The sequence below is a fragment of the Lagenorhynchus albirostris genome, chromosome 15, assembly GCF_949774975.1.
Source record: "Lagenorhynchus albirostris chromosome 15, mLagAlb1.1, whole genome shotgun sequence".
NCBI classification, from domain to species: Eukaryota; Metazoa; Chordata; class Mammalia; order Artiodactyla; family Delphinidae; genus Lagenorhynchus; species Lagenorhynchus albirostris.
The window spans coordinates 36,050,555-36,071,734 of record NC_083109.1 but is presented as its reverse complement, the minus strand read 5'-3'; the positions used below and the strand labels follow the sequence as shown (position 1 = coordinate 36,071,734).

Below are 21,180 nucleotides of genomic sequence, written 5' to 3'. Positions count from 1 at the left end.
CACAACAGTGAGAGGCCCGCGTACCGCACAAAAAAAAAAAAAAAATCTGTTAAGTTTAAGAACCACATTGACCCGGACCTTGGTTATGGCTATGGTGCATCATGTCCAAGCCATGGGCTGTCTTATTGAAAATACTTCTTAAACTACATAATTTTGATATTTAACAAGCTAAGTGTTTTTCCTTTAAGAACAAATGCCTTATTGTGAAATCCAGGCATGTTTTTTTTTTTTAATGTGGCTTTTGCATGAAACTAATGAAAATATTGTCTCCATAGAATCCCAAAGAATATGTTTAAAAAAGGACAATATCTCTGTGTTTAATATGACAAATGTTCTTCCACTCTACTCAGCTCCCCTGCTCTCCCCAACTCTCTCATACAACAGACCCCTCCCTGTAACATTCTGCCCTTTTCAGCTATTTTCAAAAGATCACTCTTACTATAATTCTGCTCTTACAGCATTTACTGTTTTCATTTAAACTTCCTCTACTTAAAGTCCAGGAGGCAGAGTGATTAATGTTATGATTTTGTTAATAATATGACACTATTGTCAGACTCGCATTAAACTGGCAATGAGATTACGTCTAGGCGTTAATAATTTATCTCTTTCTTACCCTAGAAAGAGAGAGTGTGGGGCTCAACTATAGTTTTCTCTACCCAATACTACTTCAGAAAGAACTTTCTCTGCTTTCTGAGAACTGGCTCTGTGCCTAATGTGATTTCCATGGAGCTGCTGTGTTCTTTACGCCCATCCCTGGGCCAAGGTAACTGGTCCGGGGAGGCATAGATCCAAGTAGGACCAGTCATACCCTGACTCTAGCCACAGGTGATTGGTCTAAGTTTGCAAGCTTGGCCAATCATATCACACTAAAAAGGCTTGCCCCAAGATTTTTCCAACCTGTCATTAGTGAAAGAAATATAACTTGGAAGGGGTTGATGCCTATATTTTCTGACAAGGGGAAGCCTGTGTGCTGCTTTGGACAAAAATAATACTGGCATGCAGAGAAAATCAGGAGAGAAAGGGAGAGAGACAGAGACAGACAAACATAGGAAGTGCTGTGAGTGGTTTCTGGTAGGCATCTCTTTATTCCTTCCCTTCTCCAGTGTGGATGGTCAACCCTTCCTTACATGGCCTTCCCCTATGTACTTTTCTAGTATATACTATTCTTGTCTAAGTTAGTCCAATATAGGTTTTTGTCACTTGTAACCAAGGGAATCCCGACAAACAAACAAAAAAACAAAAATAAAAAATTTTACTCCTTAATCCCCAAATAAGATGAAAGAACCTGTGAGCATTGGGTCCGGGGTTTCTATTTCATGAAGTGTGAAAATCTGACCCAGAAGAGGGATTTTTCACACAATAATTGAAGTGTCTTTTAACTGACCTAAGGGTACTCTCACTTTGGTGTATTTATTAGCAGACAGGCTCTACTCAAAGAACCGTTCAATGATATATTAGCCACAAGACTCACTGAAGATAGAAAAGAACAAAAAATTAGTTTAGAATTCCTAGGGGGAAAAAAGTCGAGAGTACATGGTAAACTGAAATGCAGTAAACAACATTTAATTTTAACTTTTAATATGATTTCTTTTTCTGGCCCAAAGGAATAGACATTTCAATTATTTTGCTTGTTTGTTTACCACTCATGACAACTCTCCTAGTTAAATGTTCCAAACCTTTTATGGAATGAAAAAGAAAAGCTCTGGGGAATATAATTTCATGCTTGTTCTCAGCTCCATGCTGAATTTCACTTGGTTTAGTCATTTGAGGGTGAGGGAATGGTTTCCAAGGAAGAGACTAATTCCTTGACTCTAACTTAAAAGGGATAGAAAAATATGTGGACAGAAATTGTCATGTTTAGAGCCTCTTATAAGAAGGACAATTTGGGAAAATGTGCAAAGAGCCAAGTGTAGAGTGTACATACTTCAGGCAAACTCATCTTCCTTCTCCCTTCACTCATAAGTGGAGAAGATAGCACCTTCTTTTCTGCTAGTCAAAGCATCCACTCTGAGTTTTCACCATAAATTGCTTGTTTATCTTCTACAAAGTATTAATTTATGATGCTTCTAAACTAAGAAATGATCTACTGATTAAACGCATTACTGATAATTTAAAAACTAGGTGGATTTTTATACTGGCGTGTTTCCTGTCCATTCAAATTGAAAAACATTTATTCATTCATTCCATCAATATTTGCTGAGCACCTGTGATGTGCTGGATACTGTGTATTGATGGTCCAACTGAGAGTTGGCAGCAAAGTCCTGTCCAGGTGGAGTTCATGTGCCCCACCAGCTCACTTCTTTTCTCAGAAGCAGCAGAAAGTCTTGGACTAAAAGACCAACCACCTTGATTCTTTTCTGAGATAGTCTTTCATACCTATGAAATTCATTTCTTTTAAAATTTCCATATCTAAACAGAATTCATAGCTGCTTATTTGAATCTAAAGGTTTAAGGAATCCTTGAAATTTTCTTTTTACTTGCTGGGCAAAGCAATAAATGAACGTGAAAATCTGAGCATGACTCCTAGTCAATGTCAACAAGTTGGCCCAATGAATCTACAGCATTTAAAATTGTTTTTCACTTTTAAAATATGCCAAAGTAAATGTCAGCTTCTTAGCTTTCTGGGAAATATAAATGGGTCAATGTAGCATACGCCCTTGAATGATATTTCTGGTATTCTTTTATAAGGCTCTCAACTGGAAATATCTTCAAACTTTAAAAAACAATCAAGAAATTTGGTAAAGGAAGCTCTAGTAAATGTGTTTTATCATCCTAGATGATGCCTGGGTTTTTCCATCTTAATTCTTGGGCCTTGTTTCCTGACCAGTAAAATATAGCAAAATTTTAAAATTATATTATGTGTGTTTTTAAATTTTTTAAATTGTTTAAAAATTCAATGATGATTTTTAAATGTCCTGAAAATCATAAAAAGTAGATATTTATGGCCATGAAATATTTATTTTAGTGATAACTGGAATTCATTTTTATGATAAAAGAAGTTTCACTTAAAATGATTCATATATAGTTTTAAGTACAAATTTATAACAGGCAAAGAATTACCCCTTTGTAATTATAAAAGGTTAATGAAGTTACTCATAAGAGTTTTTTTAAAAGTTGGTGTAGTATCACATATGACACAATTGTGGATTTTTGATTAAGTTAAAAGAAAATGAGAAAATGGTTGTATAGGATCAAGTTAGTTGAGATCATTATATCTGATTAAACCAATTGCAAACAAAAATACAAACCACCAAAATTTCAGGATCAGGCTTCATAATTCTGAAAGATATCAAGACCATTTAATTTAGAATAGATGAAATAAATATTGCTTATCACTCAGATGTGGGAAAATAACTATACTGTTCAAACTGGAGGTTTTCAAATAATTAAGAAAGGAGACCTGACTAAAAGAGACATGATTTGTCCTGTGGTTTGTAACTGAAATAGTGCAATAAATCAAGGGCTTAATATTCAATAGTCTGTTTGAAAGCTAGAACCAGAAGAGCTGCCCATGAAGATGAGTAGCACAGCATGTCAGCTTCTTCTTTCCTTAATGCAAAATCTATCGTTTCAAGCATCTTGAAACTTACCAGATGGAGTGCAATGAGTCTTGTAATTCCAGAGGGCACAAACTAAATTGTCAGACTTGTGAATTCTATTTTGGAATTTTCCTTTCAGCAGAATTTCTTCTGTTCTTTAAGCTTCTTTAGGTTGATGCAAGTCAAAACTATTATTTTCTTTGCCTTTGGGGATAGGTTTTGTTTACTGACTCTTTTCCCTCAATCTTATCTAAATAGTTATCAATTAACACAAAAAATATACTAAGACATACTGTGTGCACACAAAAGTAAAAACAAGATTTTTTTATTGCTTTAAACTGAAATCCTTAATTATTATTTTAATAGATCTGAGAGTTGAATCATCTCTGCATTCTCTGCAAACTAAGTTAAACTAGCATTATAGTTAGAGGGAAACTTTATAAGCACTCTTGCACAAATTTTTATTTAGAAACAAGGATACAAACACTCAAAGAGGTGAAATGATTTAGCTAAAGTTATGTAACTAAAAGTGAAAGTCATGTCTCCTCACTTTAAATCCTGTACAAATTGTCCTTTGATAAAGAGTGATGACTATGTTCTAGGCACTGTGTTAAGTTTCCATGGATTATTTTATTGAATCTCACATCCAAACTGTGAGGGCTATGTGTTGATTCTTGCAAAAAAAAAAAAAAAAAAAAAAGGCTTAATTCTCCACCATTCCCTGCATTCACACTCTTTGCAATGTGACTTGTGGTTCCTCTAAACAAGAGATAGTCTATTTCCCTATCCCTTGTATCCAGGCAAGTCTTACGACTTGCTTGGAGATAGATCTGTTGAGACTTTACCTACTTCTGCTTGCTCTCATTTGGAATCCTTTCCAAATTCCACATGGACAAGCCCAGGCTAGCCTTGCTGGATGATGAGAGATGTGTATCAGTTATCTGCCTGGACCAGTTGACAGTCAGCCAACCTTCAGGAGCAGAGCCTCTAAGTAACTGGCAACTGAACCACAGACACATGAATGAGCCCAGCCAGGACTAGAAGATACATCCAGTTGAGTCAAGCTCATATTGCTACACATAGAAACATAAGCTAAGTAAATAGTTGTTATTTTAAGGCAATAAGTTTTGAGGCGTTTGTTATGCAACAAAGCTAATGGATAAAGATGGGTATACTATTACTAGGTCCATCTGACTTCACAACCTGTGTTCTTAACCATGGTAAGCCCTTGAGGGAAGAGACAACATTTAGGCTTGGTCCACAGGAATCCCCCCACCAGTATGAGGACCACAGGAGGCCTTCAATAACTTTGACTTAAACAATTATATAAGCATATTTTATGCTCTCTAAATTGCCCAACCTCCCAAAAACAATAAACTAAAAGATAGCATAAACTCTGTGGGTCAAAAGAACAAGACAATCCAACAGAAAAGTAGGCAATGGATACAAACAGTTTGTAGAAAAAAGGAATGCAAATGGGCAATACACACATGGACATATGCTCATTTTTTTTAAACATTTTTATTGGAGTATAATTGCTTTACAATGGTGTGTTAGTTTCTGCTTTACAACAAAGTGAATCAGTTATACATCTACATATATCCCCATATCTCTTCCCTCTTGTGTCTCCCTTCCTCCTACCCTCCCTATCCCACCCTTCTAGCTGGTCACAAAGCACCAAGCTGATCTCCCTGTGCTATGCCACTGCTTCCCACTAGCTATCTATTTTATATTTGGTAGTGTATATATGTCCATACATACACTACCACTCTCTCACTTTGTCCCAGCTTACCCTTCCCCCTCCCCATGTCCTCAAGTCCATTCTCTAGTAGGTCTGCATCTTTATTCCCGTCTTGCCCTTAGGTTCTTCACGACCTTTTTTTTTTTAGATTCCATATATATGTGTTAGCATACGGTATTTGTTTTTCTCTTTCTGACTTACTTCACTCTGTATGACAGACTCTAGGTCCATCCACCTCAATACAAATAACTCAATTTCCTTTCATTTTATGGCTGAGTAATATTCCATTGTATATATGTGCCACATCTTCTTTATCCATTCATCTGTCGATGGACATTTAGGTTGCTTCCATGTCCTGGCTATTGTAAATAGAGCTGCAATGAGCATTGTGGTACATGACTCTTTCTGAATTATGGTTTTCTCAGGGTATATGCCCAGTAGTGGGATTGCTGGGTCATATGGTAGCTCTATTTGGAGTTTTTTAAGGAATCTCCATACTGTTCTCCATAGTGGTTGTATCAATTTACATTCCCACCAACAGTGCAAGAGGGTTCCCTTTCTCCACATCCTCTCCAGCATTTATTGTTTGTAGATTTTTTGATGATGGCCATTCTGACTGGTGTGAGATGATATCACATTGTAGTTTTGATTTGCATTTCTCTAATGATTAATGATGTTGAGCATCCTTTCATGTGTTTGTTGGCAATCTGTATATCTTCTTTGGAGAAATGTCTATTTAGGTCTTCTGCCCACATATGCTCATTTTTGATCATGATTACATCAATAGAAATGAAGATAAATATCATTTCTATCTATATATCCATATCTATCTATCTATCTCTAGAACAAATCAATTCTATTAGGGTTACCCAATGATGATTAGGAAAATTAACAAATAAGAACACATTTTGACAAATTGTTTCATTCTTTATTTCATTACTAAAGTCTTGTATTGATTTGTCATTTCTTGTTTGGTAGAGAATGTAAAGTTTTCAGAAAAGGTAAATCATTTATTTCTCAAAAAAGATGATCCTGCCTTAAAGTCAGAATATTGGAGGAAGACAGATCACACTACCGTAGAGTTAGTTACTTCCTGACACTGCAATTACTCCTGGCACATATACTTCAGCTGAGCGACCATAGAAGTGAGAAAATTCAAGGCTGGCTCTCAGACAGGCTGCAGCAGCAAATGGTGCTAATAGAAATCATCAAAAAGGAAGATGGTGAGCACCCTCAGGCTGTAGCAGGATGTCAAAAACTGAAAATACACATTTATATTTGAGCTTAAGATTTCCTAGCCAATTCATGTATTGTAAGAAAAAAAGCGGAGGTGGGGGGCTTTCATTAAAAACAATGATTTGTGCACATTATCTCATTATTCCTCCTTAAAGTTCAATAAAGTGAGGATTATTCTTATCTTCATTGGAAAGATGAGAAAACAGAAATTCTGAGTGGTCACAGAGCTACTCTGGGTGAGCAGTGGCCAGAAATGAGGACATTTGACTGCAGACCCTCACTCATCACCACTCACATCTGATGGGCCATTCCATTAGTAGCTGGTCAGTATCCACCCAGAGCTTTCACTGTGAAACACAACTTTCATTCCCCAGGATTGGCAGGGAATTGGGAGCACTCAGCTCAACAGGTACTAGTGTTGGTTTGAGGCCCAGGGATGATTGCTGGTGGGACAGGCAGGAGTATGTATAAGAAGAATCCCAACCATTAAGGTCTATGTGAAGGAAAGGATAAATGAATGGGCTTGGAACACATGGGAGACTAAATACGAGAAAGAGGAGAAAAGGTAGGAAGTAAAGCAAAACAAAACAAGCCTCTGCAGAGGATAAAGAGTATGGTGCTGTGAGACAGAATGAGGAAATCTTTTCTTGACACCACTGAAAAGGAGAAAGAAGAGAGAAGACAAAATGGCGGGTCAAACCCTGCAGCAACTGAGAAGCGACCCCATGGATGTCACCACAAAACCTCGTCTCCCTAGGCGGTGGATGTTGAGCCTTGAACGTGATGTTGGGGCTGATTCTGAGAGTGATTGAGAACCCTCAGAGGGACCCCCTAAGAATTTCTATCACTTACCAAACTCACATTTAAAATTAAGACCTTACCCTAATGGTATGACAAAACGCAGGGTCAACCTATGGCAGTTGATGAAAAACAGGTAAGTTAGAGCAGATTCCCCAAGCATAGAGTTCTTTCCTGGAACAGACATCCTTCACTGGGTTCCACAGACCCCCAAGATATCTATGAGGAGATTTCAGGGGGTGCAAGAACTTCAGTGGGGTTGGGGAACTACATCTTTATTTTCACTCACCCTTAACTGAAAGTAACTGTTTCCTTCTATAATGAACACAGGCAGGAAATCACAGGAGTGATTTCCATAGGACCTGTGCCTTTGTCACCAAGAGATAACCATCCAGCTTGATGGTCAAGCTATGAAGAGCGGAGAGCACGATGTATTTCCTATTTCAACCAAGAGGAAATTTACACTTATTGTAAAATGCATTTTGAACAGAGATAAGGATCAATGGCTCTAAAACCTGATTCTTCAATGTGAATGTGTAACACATCACCTGGGACTCCTATCAAAATGCGAATTGTGATTTAGCAGGTCTGGGGTGGGACCTAAGACTCTGCATGTCTAACAGGCTGGCTCTCCGGTGACTTGGGGACCACACTTTGAGTAACTGGGCTGCAGAGCTGCTTGGATGTAGAGTTTTAAAGATGATGGTTCTTATTTAGACAGGTAGAACAAGTCCTTTGAGTCCTTTGAGCTATAGAGTCTATGAAGCTTAGTGTGCATTTAACACCTCCTATGATAACATGAAAAGTTATCTCAAAAATATTCTCTTGGTGTTTATTAATTTCTATGGTTAGGAAAATTGTTCCCACATCTGTGTCTCCATAGCAGTTTGCTGATGGCTGTCTATGGTTTCATTTATCACATGGTATTAATGACTGTAGTACATGCTCCCTGTGCATGTGCTGACCACGCCTTCCTCATCTTTACCTCCAGTGTCTATCACAGGGTTTGACAGATATTAAGTTGTAATGCACATTTGGCAGGGAGTTTATTGATGCCATGGTTTCTTTCTCAATCCTTGAACTGTGGGTTCACATTTGCATTTAATTCCCAAAGCAATTTTGGGAGATAAAATATCTTCTGCCTAATTCTCCGCATCACCCAAATACTCCATTTTACCTGGGGCCTACTTGCTTTTTAATTACACTTCCACTTGTCTAATTTAGCCTCAGAGGCTTGTTGGTAATTCAGAACCACAACCAAAGATAGAACTGACACTTCTAGGTGCCTTTCAGCCAAAAGACTTCCTGGCAGAACAATTTGTAGTTATTACAAATAGGGTTTATAGAAAGTTCTGCCACATGTTAGCTAAAGGCATGTAGTGTAAGTTGTGGATGCCCTGAAATGGCCATACAATAAACTCTGTGTGGTTGTAAATCCCAGGTGTTTGGGTCTTAGCCTTCTTAACAAAGGCCCATACAGGTATGTTCAAGGGCACCGGCACTTTATCTAAACCCAAATCCACACAGTGGCGAAGGATGGAGCATTTTGAGTAGGTTGCTTATATTTGGCCTGAACGGGCCAGGCTGGCTTGGATGTTTATGTAGGTTTTTCTGAAAACGTTTTCAAGCTTTCATCGTGGACACACTCATTCCTTCTTGGGGAAAAGGAGGCAGAGGCACATGTTCTGAGATTGTCACCTCGAGTGGCAGTTCCAACAGCTCTCCTGCTCCAGTGGCCCTTCGGGTGGGATTTTCCCACCTATAACTTCAGCTTGGTCTTCCCCAGTTCCCCGCCAACCTCCTCCTTCAGGGGAAAATCTGTTGCGCAGCTTTTCATGCCCCCATCTGGTGGGATTTGATGTGGTGCTCACCCTCACGTATGCCTCCCAGAACTCTGAGATTGTGTAGCTGTTGCCTGTGATTTCTGAATCTAATTTCTGAAGCTCAAGTCTCCTTCTCCCCAGGAGGCCTTTCTGGGATGTCTGGGCTTCTGTGTTAATTCACACTCTTAATTCTTTTTTCAGGAATGTTCTGTGAGTACTGGTCTTCCCTCTTATTCTGCCAGGTCTCTTATGAATTGCTATGTTTCTTTCCTTGGGGAATGGATCTTGCCAGAGGTTGGCACTCTGAGGAAGCTTCAGATGATTATGGCTGGATTGCCTCGTCTTTGAAGTAACATTGACCCTGTTAGTCAACTTCAGTAATCTGCGGGAGAACCCCAGGACTTCTAACCCTCAGGCTGCTACTCCTCTGAACTGTGCTTCTAGATGGCAATTTCCTGGGGCCCCATTCCTCACCATGTACTCCCAGCTCAGCCCCAGAGCCGTCCTTGTGAAAGTTACTTCAGATCACATCACTCCTCTGCTCAGAACCCTCCACTGGCTCCCATTGTGCTGAGTGGAACACAGAGGCCACAAGGGGCCTACAAGACCTGAGAGATCTTTCTCCAGCCCCAGAAGTCCCATCTCTCTGACCTAAGACCCTATAGTCCTCCTCAAACACGGTCACCCTACTGTTCCAACACACAGGCCCATTCCCAGCCCAGAGTCTTTGCGTTTGCTAATCCTTCTCCCTGGGAAAATCTTGCCCCATATGTTTGCATGAGCCCATCCTTCTCCTCCTCACTCAGATGCTGGCTTCTCAGTGAGTACCTCTCTGGTTACTCTATGTAAAATTTCAAACCACGTTCCTCATCCTTCCCCCACACCCACTCCCTAGTTTTCCACTTGGGATTGACTTTTTTTTCCCTAAACCCTTATTACCAACCGACATATTTTACCAACTTATTGTGTTTATGGTCTCACCCCCACATCTAGAATGTAAGCTCCATAAAGGCTAGGATTGTAATTTTTATCCTCTACTATTTAAAAGTATTTGCTGAGTGGCTGTCTATTAAGTATTTGTTGACTAGATGAATGAATGAATCAGGATTGTGTCAATTGATTGTGACACAATCAATTGTGTCAAACAATCAGGATTGTTTACTTACTTTACAGCCAAGTAAATACATAAATTAAAATATTTTAAAAAATAAAAATTAAAATAAATAAATAAATAAAATCTGACACAAAGGAACCTATCTATGAAACAAAAAACAACTCACAGACATAGAGAACAGACTTGTGGTTGACAACGGCGGGTGGGGAAGGGGCGGATTGGGAGTTTGGGACTAGCAGATGAAAAGTATTATATAGAGAATGGTTAAACAACGAGGTCCTACTGTATAGCACAGGGAACTATATTCAATATCCTGTGATAAACCATAATTGAAAATAATTTTAAAAAGAATATATATATGTATATATATACACATATATATATATGATTGAATCACTTTTATGTACAGCAGAAATTAACACAACATTGTAAATCAATGATATTTCTATTAAAAAAACAATGGATTGTCACATTTCCTGAGAAAACATTTTGGAGGACAAAACTGATCATTCATGGAGATGATGGCATTTCCTTTCATAGGGAGCCTCAGGAATTGGGTAGACAACATTCCATACAGGCCACTGACTTTTCTAAATGTAGGAGAGTGGACTGTACAGTTCTCTTTGTATCACTGCAAAGCTACACTACTACATAAAAAGTGAACATTTATTTGCAGCATGTTCTTAGTTTTCTTAAAGATAAGTGTGTAATTATCTTGTGCGATTTCAAAAATCCCCAAAAACTACTATAGCCCAAACATGAGTTAGTGAAAATAAAAATAATAAAACATAGCCTCACTGGAGAACAGAGAGGAACTTGGTAAAGATTCTGGAATAGTGGGGCTTGTAAGATACCAGTATGGTGGATACTATTTGGCCTATGCAATTTCCATTTCTAAGAAATGATGATTTTATTGTTTTTTAAAACCGAAGTACTGGGGTTTGATCCTGCTTTTAAGTTAAGCACGTGTTAAATCACATGTCACAATACGGATCTGAGAAATGCCTCTTATCTCCCTCTACAACCTGGCATCAAGATAAGATTATTCAGTCAGGAAGCGAAATGAAAGTGCCAGCCAGAACTGCTGCTGTCTCCTGTTATGTTATCCAAGGGCATCAAAATTTTTCTATAGAAAAGAGGCTTCCAGCTATAGAAAGAGAAATCACATTTCTCAGGCTTACCAGTTTAATATGTTCTCGCTTCTGGTATTTTTCGCTGTAATACTGTTCTTGTCGAAGATTAAGCAGCTGCTGCTGTTGTTTGTCCTTCAAGTCTATTAACTTTTGGGTCATTTCGGCATCCAGGGCAGCAAGGTCTTGCTCAATTGTTGACGAACCATGGTCAGGGCTGCTGGGTTCCGATCTGCAGAGACACAGAGCTTGACTCACAAAACATGTAGGTCAGAGCAAGGTGGAGGGAGGGCTGCTCACCAGAGTCCCTCCTAGAGACTCTGTTTGGAAATAAATATTTCGATAAACCACTTGAGACAGAAGCTGATACCCCAAGGACAAGCTTAGCAACAGAAGGTCTCCAAACACAGAAAGTAGATGAAATTTGTACTGCTCTAGAAAGAAGTAGTGGCAGAAAAGGAAAGCCAAGAGGCTGGGGGCCCTGGCAGTGGTGGTGGAGAGAATGACAATTCCCCCTTGGGAAAAACAATGTCTAATAAGGACTTTTTAAGGTTTTTATTTTTTAACGTAGCATGTATAATGTAATTTCCACCTACATTTCTCCTGTACACTCTGCTGCATTGATGATTCTGTAGGGGGAGTTGAAAAGGTGATGAATTTTGCATCTGTGTGATGTAGACTGACAACAGAGAGCATGTGCAGACGTCACAGGCCAGCAACACTCCCAGCTGACATGTTCTGTTTCTTGACATCTTTTAATAGCAAGATTTGTTATTGAAATAAGTTTCTTTGGGGGCTGAACCAACTTCATTGATCTCTCCACCCAAAATGGCACTTTGGTTCCAAGAGAAAGGAGGATGAATTGGGTTCATTCTAAAATATTTATCGAGTGCTCACTCTGTGCAGGGGGACCTTCTTTGAGTTATTCATAAAGAATTATATAGCTATTTTGACGTTTAGGACTAATGTTGAAATAAAACAAAGCAATTCTCACTAACATTATTGTGTTAAAACATACGGTGTGATTCTTTCAAATTTTGTGCCCTTACTTCTTGTAGGACAAATAGAATGAGAGACAGTGCTGGAAACAGGGTACCAAGAGCAGGTCTGTTCTTTTCATGTATATGGAAACCGCTGCAGAAGCAACCACCTAAGATACCCAACACATCAGATTCTGTCTCCATGTTTTCACTTGTGGCCAAGTGGAACGAGTAGAAGAGGTTTCTTGAATCAGCTGGTGCTAATTCCTCTTACTTTCTCTTTGAATTAGGCCAACACAATGGTGCCACATGGAGAGGCAGTTGGTAGGAGCTAGTGTTAGGATCCTATTTTGTCAAATAAGGGATGCAGAATTCCCTCAAAGGTTTCTAAACATCAAAATCACATGGCAGCACTGAGGTGGCCCTCCATCCTGGCATGAGTACAAGTCTATTTATCAACATCAGAGGAGAGGAGCATTGGAGGGGTGACCTCCATCTTGGCATGAACACGAGATACATTTATAATCTTCCTGCTGCAGCAGGAAGTTGGTGTAGCCAGACATAAAGTGTTGCTTCAGTGAGCCACAGTCACCATAGCAGAGGCAACAGGGCAACATTTCTTGACCACTCAGCAGGTGCCAGGGACTTTCTGCTTTACTTCTGGCTTTCACAACAACCCAGCTAGCAGGTGTGACAATCTCCTGTTTACATTTGAGGAAACTGAGTTTCAGTGAGACAATTTTCCTAAGGACACAGTATGGGGGAGCAGCAGTGCAGCTTACCCAAGGACAGACATCTAGAAAACAGCAAAGTCTGTGCTCTGAGAACAACGCAGTGTGTGACAGAAACCATCTTTGAATGATCTACCCTTCATATTATGTGAAAACTCAGTTGAGACTACGGATATTTGAATAAGAAACTGATCTAATATAACGTTGTACATATGAAACATATAATGTTATAAACCAATGTTACCTCAATAAAAAATAGATCTAAAAATTATTTATTAATTCATTAGAAAATATAAGCCCATTACATATTAATATATTTTGTGAAAAATAATTATACTTTCAAAACAAGAAGAAAATCAGTGAGATTAAAAAAATCTCACTGGCAAAAAAAAATGAATATAATGGACATTATGTCCATTTATTACTCTGAGGAGTTTTCAGGATTTTAATGTGTATCATGGGGGGATGGGAAATGGACAGACATAATCAGACCTCAGTGTCTTTGCCTCTTGAAGAAAAGTTTCTCCTGATGTATTTTTTGACACAAGATGCTTAGGGATTTTTGTTTGTTTGTTTTTTGAGGGAAAGTAAAGAAAAATAACCAAGGGACGAATGTTTCTGCATCTTCTCTAAAAACAGGGTTGAAGATATTATCCCCTGTTGCCTAATGTTGCCTGTGTATGATCCAAGAGATGAATTCTTTTGTAATTTAATACCAGGAAAATGTTTGTCCCTCTTGGAAATGCAAGTTTCCTTTAATCAGATAAGGAGAATTATCTAACCCGTATTTCCTTTTCTCAGAAGCTAAGAGCTAGTTTTAGTGTTCAAGGACAGAAATTACATTAAATGATTACTTCTGTCCAGTCAAAATACAACACGGGTCACATATTTGATTTTTTTCCACATATGTGATTTGAAATTTTTAGTAGTCATCTTAAAAAGTAAAAATAAATGAGTGAAATTAATTTTAATAATATATTTTACATAGCTTGATTATCAAAAATATTATCATTTCAACATGTAATTAAAATCAATACACATCAATATAAAAATGTGAGATTCTTTTTTTTTTTTTAGTGAAGTCTGAATTCTAGTGTGTTATTTTATACTTGAAGCACATTTCAATTCCAATGAGTCACTGTTTGTGGTTAGTGACTCATGTATTGGACAGCAGATCTGGTAACTGGCAGACAGTCTGTGTGCATATGTATGTGTGTACATTTTTTTTTCTATTTTTATAGGACTTTTTTACATATCGTCTATGAATTTACTTTAACATTCTATTGGAAGTTTTCAGGATATGACTTATAAATAAATGAATACAGGAATAAACAAATGACTACATACATATCACTAAGATCAAAATTTAGAAGTTTTAGGCCAAGCTTTGCCTGAACTGTTTTGTAACTGTGGGTAAATGTTAAGCCTTTAGTTTTCAGATTCCTCCTTGAAGAAGTGATAACAGTTCACCTAGATGGCTTCTAAGGCTGCTCCAGGTCTAAACAATGATGCTTTTGCTGCTTTTAAAAGCCCAGGTACTGGGTTTTGATTGTGCTTTTAAGTTAAGCACATGTTAAATCATATGTCACAAGAATCATATGTTTCAGATTCATATGAATCTGAAAAATGCCTCTTACCTTTCTCTCTAACCTGATCGGATTATTGAATAAGGAAGTGAAGGGAAGGATGGAAGGATGTGGTACAGCCTGCCTGACTCTTAGATTCTATGCTCACATAGTTTCCCCACGTTACCACGTTAGGCACTTTGGGGTGATAACTGAGTAGGTTGTACTCACTGCTGTGTCCCCAGGGCACACAGAAAGCGCTCGATAAATATTGGTTGAATGAATGTGTGAGAAATGCTTCTCCCCAGCACGGTCTGAGTATATGGGGCTGTGGGGACTCTTAGGCCCCAAACAAGGATTATCTATACAGGGCTTTGTGGGTTTCAGATAGAACAGCAAAGGGCAGTAAAGGTTCTCTTTTCAGTAAGACAAGTTGCCTCTTCAGCTTGGTTCTAGTCCACAGCAAAATGTCCGACCCCCCCAGGTTGGTAGCTGCAATATGGCAAGTCAGCCAGTTGGTCCTGGGCCTACAGGCTAGAACTCAATGGTAGGACTTCCTGCATATCTAGTCTCAGAATTTGGTCAAATAAAGAAATTCAGTCTATAAGCAAAAGTGAGCTGAGAGGACACAAAAGCTGTAGAGAGTGGAGGGAGTTGGGTGGCTTTCCTTCTCACAGTGGTGTAGATCCAAAACGTGGTGCAAAACACTGAAAATTCATCAACTAAACTTCAATTAAAAGAAAAAAAGAACTATCAAGCCAAGACTGTGATATGACAATTTTCAAAGGAATAAATATAAATTGACAATAAATATGCCAAAAAATTCAACTTAATAAGGAAATGCAAATTAAGATACTAATGACATCACTTTTTTCTCCATCAGTTTGCACTTTCATATCTTGCTGATAGTTACAAACTGAAACAGAAAAGTCTTTAAATTGATCTAGGGATCCCACTTTTAAAATTTTAAGAAAATAGGAATATATGAAAAAATTTATACATACATATTTATTAACACATTTCTTATAATAGCAAATAATCAAAAACAACATGTTCATCAATAAAAAATAATTTAAATTAATTGTAGTTTGTCCATTCAAAAAAAAAAAACACTGAAAATCCATGTAAATGACTCTCCTCCTTTATACTATAAAACAAACAAAAAGTACCCCTTCAACTTACTTTTTCTTACTATCCTTTTTGGCTGTCTTTTCCAAAGCTGCCCTCCTTCGCAAGTAGTCATTCTGGATTTCATTATATTTTGTAGTGTGTTCTTTGATAAGGTCGGTGGTTTTCTTGTGGTGTCTCTTCACCAGGTCTTTCATTTCTTTGTAGTGCTTCTTTTGAAGTTTCACAAACGACTTCTGTTGCTTCAGCTCTTCAATTGTCTGCGCTTCTACTTCTGCAACAAATGGGTATGAGAGCTGAGAGGCCTGGAAGGGCTGAGAGGACAGAGCAGTTGCTGTTGAGCAGTATTTTTCTGACCCCAGCCCACTGGACCTTGAGAGCAGAACTTGGAAGTCAAACGTGTGTTCCAGGCTGGCTTTATGGCTTGCTAACTTTGTGACTATGTTACCAAATTTCTCAAAGACCCAATTTCTTTACTCATAATTTTTAAAAAAGTTTGGGTTCCCTAGAAACAGAGCCCAAAGAGGGATTCAGGTACAAGTGATTTACCAAGGGGGGCTCTCAGTAGGAGGGGAGTGAGGGCAGAAGATACAGAAGAAGAAGTAGCTAAACAAGGATGTGGTCTCGGTTGGAGTCCGGCTTCTGCCTGATCCCACGGGGAGCTCTGGAGCGTGAACTGTACTACAGAGTTAGTCTCACCTTGAGGCAAGAAAGCCAGCTTTTTGCCTGTTTGGGAATGTCAGTTGTGGGGAGGCATAAGCTCCTGGAGAGGGGGCTTCCTTTTGGCTGAGGGCAATTTTCTTTCTTTCTTTTTTTTTTTTTTTTATAAAAGATCTCCCACACAATCTTCAGCTAACCCTGTGGTTTGCTAATATGTTTGCAAATGGCACTGCACCTGCTTTTATATAAATTTTTGATGCCTAGAGCATCAAATGTATCAGGGCATTGTCAGAGACATAGCTGTGTAATAAATAGCTCAAATGGATGTAATGAGATATGCTCCATGACCAACAGAGTAGCAAGACATTTATCAGATAAGAAATCCCTCTTCATGATCAGTGTGCCTTCCATGAGGGCAATTTTCAAAAGCAGAGGAAGCTATGAGCTGTTAGTAGCCAACGTTTACTACAGCTGGGAGCTGGGTGCCACAGATGGTAAAGGGGATTTTGGTGGGCACTAACAGGGTCCACTTTAAAGATCACACAATTTCTACTTTTTAGGGTCGTTATGGTGATGATGAAATAAAAGAATTAATGCAAAGTTTTTAACATAGTTTCTGGCAGTGTGCCTGTTAGAGGCTTAACAAATGATTGTACAGGTTCTACAGCACCATTTCTAAGGGGCACTATTCACAGTATAGATATTGTAGGTTTGTATATTCATCACAACATTGCTCCAGTATAGATCAGTAAGGTGAGGGAAGGTCCTTGCTGTGATTTACCCAAAGGCACCATAAGGGTTGGTGGTAGTTTATATCACTACATAGTGTTTTATTTAATGCCAAGAAAACATTTAATGTGACAGAGCTTGATTTTAAAACAGTCTGTGTTTTACTGACTTGTTTAATCAATTGTAAAAATATGCACTTAAAAAATATGTTAACATTTCTAAAACTACGATGCATCACGTAGTCAATGGAGTGCCACAATTTGTTGGTACTTTTCTTTCTTGGCCATCCATGAGTAGTGAGGTACCTTAAAAAGGATGGTGCCTTAAATTCAATTAATTATCATTTATTTAGACCTAGATTAAGTCATAGTTCACATGTTTTCATCCTTTGATGTGAACTTTCCGCTTCTGGGAACAAAAATAAGTTATCATAAATATTTAGAACTGTCAAGAGACTCAGAAATAATATATGCCATGAATAACAACAGACCTGGATAGCAAATGATATATCTAGTGGATAAATGTTGAAATCAGAATAACAATTTATGTTCTTAAATGATAAGGTCTTTAAGCAATTGAAATATGTTTCTCTTTTTAATAATGTATCTATTCTCCTGACATTCGATTCCTTTTGAGAAAGAGGCCAGGGAGAGAATCAGGTACATTTATTTAATGGTTTCCCTCAGGCTCAGATGGACTCATTATGGTTGCATAATGACTGATTATATTAAAATTTATAATCCTAAGGAATTGCTGCAGTTTTGGTGACAGATTCAACCTCACTTCTTTAAAAATGGTGTGCAGCACATCAGCTGTGGCAAGTTTAGCAACAGGGTTCAAGATGTTCCAACCTACGACTAAAAATAATTCCATGGAAAGTATCATTTTAAAAAGTCTGTGGATGAAAGGCTATTGTTTGAATACGTCCTTAAGCATAAAGGTAATGTCCATTTATATAAGGAAACAAATACCACTCATAAACCAACCAGAGATAATCACTGCTAATATATTGATATAGACACCCACCTTTCATCTATGCATTTGTGTATTTTTAAATAATGTTGGAATCATGCTCTTATTTACACTTCTGTCTCTTGTTTTAGGTGTGAACATTGTATTGTTTCCCATGGGATTAAATCTTTAAACACATGCTTTCTTTTCATACATTCCTAAAATAGGTTTTTGATGCATATTTTATGTATTATATTGGTGAAATCATAAATACACATCCCTCTCAATTTTCACAAAGTGAAGAGGTTTCTGTAGCCACCACTTAGATCAAAATCAGAATATTATCGGCACCCCAGACACCCTCTTTTCGGTTCCAGCCTTCCCTCCCACCCCCTAAGTATAATCCAAATCCATGTTTCTAAGAACACAAATTACTTTTGCCTGTTTTTGAACTTTGTGTAGCTGGCATCATAAAGAATGTGCTCTTTGGTGTCTGTCCTCTTTTCTTCAACATTATGCTGTGAATTTTATCCATGCAGTTGTGTGTAACTGTAGTTTATTTCTACAGCTGTATCCTATTTTATTCTGTGACTATACCATAATTTATCCACTCTACTGTTTATGGATATTTAAGTTCTTTGCAGTTTCTGGTTCTTGTCCATAGTGCTGTTTTTTGTGTACATTTCTGTTGTACGTTGGGCCAACATGTTATACACTGCTACATACTTCTAATTGTATTAAAGAAAGCTGGTACCAATTTTAGTCCCACTAGCTTAACAAATTAACCAAATATAAAATATTCCCAAACTGTATCATCATTCTTAAACTCTGTGTATTCCATGGTCACAAACAGTTCACATTCTGCATTTCTAAAATATGCTTTATTGTGGGCACTTTGGGAAGATTGCATTCCTGTTCACTGGGTCACATTTCCAGTATGAAACTATTCCTTGATTCCAAAATACATCTTGTGAAATTATGTTATTTTTTTATACCAGTAGGGTCCTATTTGCCAAGTATGGTTACTTCTCTGGGATTATATTGTGTAACATGGCTTGAAGTAGGATGTATCTGTAGATGGTTTTAGAAGAGAAATATTAATGATGTTATATTTTAGAGATGAAATCTCCTCTCCTCTAAATACTTACCCTGCGTAATATTCAGCTGCCTAATTCCATAGGGAAAAAAGGTGGTATTTACCTGTTAAAACACTCTGAATAAGATCTTCTGTTTTGGCAGGTGCCTTTACAGAGCCTGAAAAAAAAATAGCCTCTTTTAACTTTTAAAATTGTTTTCTTCCTGTAAAACAATGTTTGGCTCTTGACTCTAAGTCTCTTTATGGAGAAATTACAAATTGCGGGAGAAAATTATCCTAAAAATATTCTAAGAAATGTCTTCATTTTTTAACTTTGGGGCAGACATAATTAAATGTGAATCTATATGCTCCAGTTATAGAAAGGCCATTCCTCCACTTTGAATCAAAACTCTGTCAACAAATTCAGTTTAGGCTACTGCTACCTTCTGGCCATAACAGGAATGACAAGTGATCTTTTAAAAGATATACAGACTGCCAACAAACACATGAAAGAATGCTCAACATCACTAATCATTAGAGAAATGCAAATCAAAACTACAATAAGATATCATCTCACACCAGTCAGAATGGCCATCATCAAAAAATCTAGAAACAATAAATGCTGGAGAGGGTGTGGAGAAAAGGGAACCCTCTTGCACTGTTGGTGGGAATGTAAATTGATACAGCCACTGTGGAGGACAGTATGGAGGTTCCTTTAAAAACTCCAAATAGAACTACCATATGACCCAGCAATCCCACTACTGGGCATATACCCTGAGAAAACCATAATTCAAAGAGTCATGTACCAAAATGTTCATTGCAGCTCTAGTTACAATAGCCCGGAGATGGAAACAACCTAAGTGTCCATCATCGGATGAATGGATAAAGAAGATGTGGCACATATATACAATGGAATATTACTCAGCCATAAAAAGAAACGAAATTGAGCTACTTGTAATGAGGTGGATAGACCTAGAGTCTGTCATACAGAGTGAAGTAAGTCAGAAAGAGAGAGATAAATACCGTATGCTAACACATATATATGGAATTTAAGAAAAAAAATGTCATGAAGAACCTAGGGGTAAGACAGGAATAAAGACACAGACCTACTAGAGAATGGACTTGAGGATATGGGGAGGGGGCAGGGTAAGCTGTGACAAAGCGAGAGAGAGGCATGGACGTATATACACTACCAAACGTAAGGTAGATAGCTAGTGGGAAGCAGCCGCATAGCACAGGGAGATCAGCTCGGTGCTTTGTGATCACCTGGAGGGGTGGGATAGGGAGGGTGGGAGGGAGGGAGACACAAGAGGGAAGAGATATGGGAACATATGTATATATATCTGATTCATTTTGTTGTGAAGCAGAAACTAACACACCATTGTAAAGCAATTATACTCCAATAAAGATGTTAAAAAAAAAAAAAAAAAAGCAAAGGCTGACCAGCAGGCAGGAATAATGGTGCAGGCATGATCCATTAGAGGGTGCCAAAATCACCAGACAAACGTTTAAGGAGAAACAGGATAGTTGCATAGTCTCAAAGTGTCTCCACTAAGATATCAATTAACTATAAAGGGGAAAATTGTAACTTTCAGTGGAGAAACCTGGTAGATGGCACCTTAACCAAGTGATCCAACATCCCTGATGATGAGACACAGCAACATCAGATACCCCCGACATAATGCTCTCAGAACAGCATTGCTTCTGTGATGTTCTCGCCAAAAATGTGTAATTTTAGTTTAATCATGAGAAAACATCAGGCCAACCCAAATTGAAGGATAATCTACAAAATAACAGACTCTTCAGAAGTGTCAAGGGCATGAAAGACAGGATAGACTGAGGGACTGTCACAGATTCAAGGAGGCTAAGGAGACATGACAATTAGTACAATGTGGGATCCTGAGCTGGAACCTGGGACAATCAAAGGCATTAGTGGAAAGCAGGTGAAGTTCAAACAACGTCTGTGGTTTAGTTCAGGGT

At 38.1% G+C, this 21,180-nt stretch overlaps 1 protein-coding gene across 7 annotated transcripts in view; it reads right to left on the bottom strand.

Annotated features, from left to right (window-relative positions):
• Window positions 1-21,180, bottom strand: part of PLCB1 (phospholipase C beta 1) — a 753,511-nt gene that overhangs the window by 151,987 nt on the left and 580,344 nt on the right. For 6 of the 7 annotated variants that reach the window (XM_060122834.1, XM_060122832.1, XM_060122831.1 and 3 more), the window contains exons 25-27: window positions 19,326-19,379; window positions 15,840-16,059; window positions 11,433-11,613 (exon numbers count right to left, since the gene is read on the bottom strand). In XM_060122834.1, coding sequence (XP_059978817.1) covers window positions 11,433-11,613; window positions 15,840-16,059; window positions 19,326-19,379 — 455 coding nt within the window. Of the gene's footprint in view, window positions 1-6,300; window positions 6,476-11,432; window positions 11,614-15,839; window positions 16,060-19,325; window positions 19,380-21,180 lie in introns of those variants that run through there. The other variant, XM_060122835.1, reaches the window with a different exon arrangement.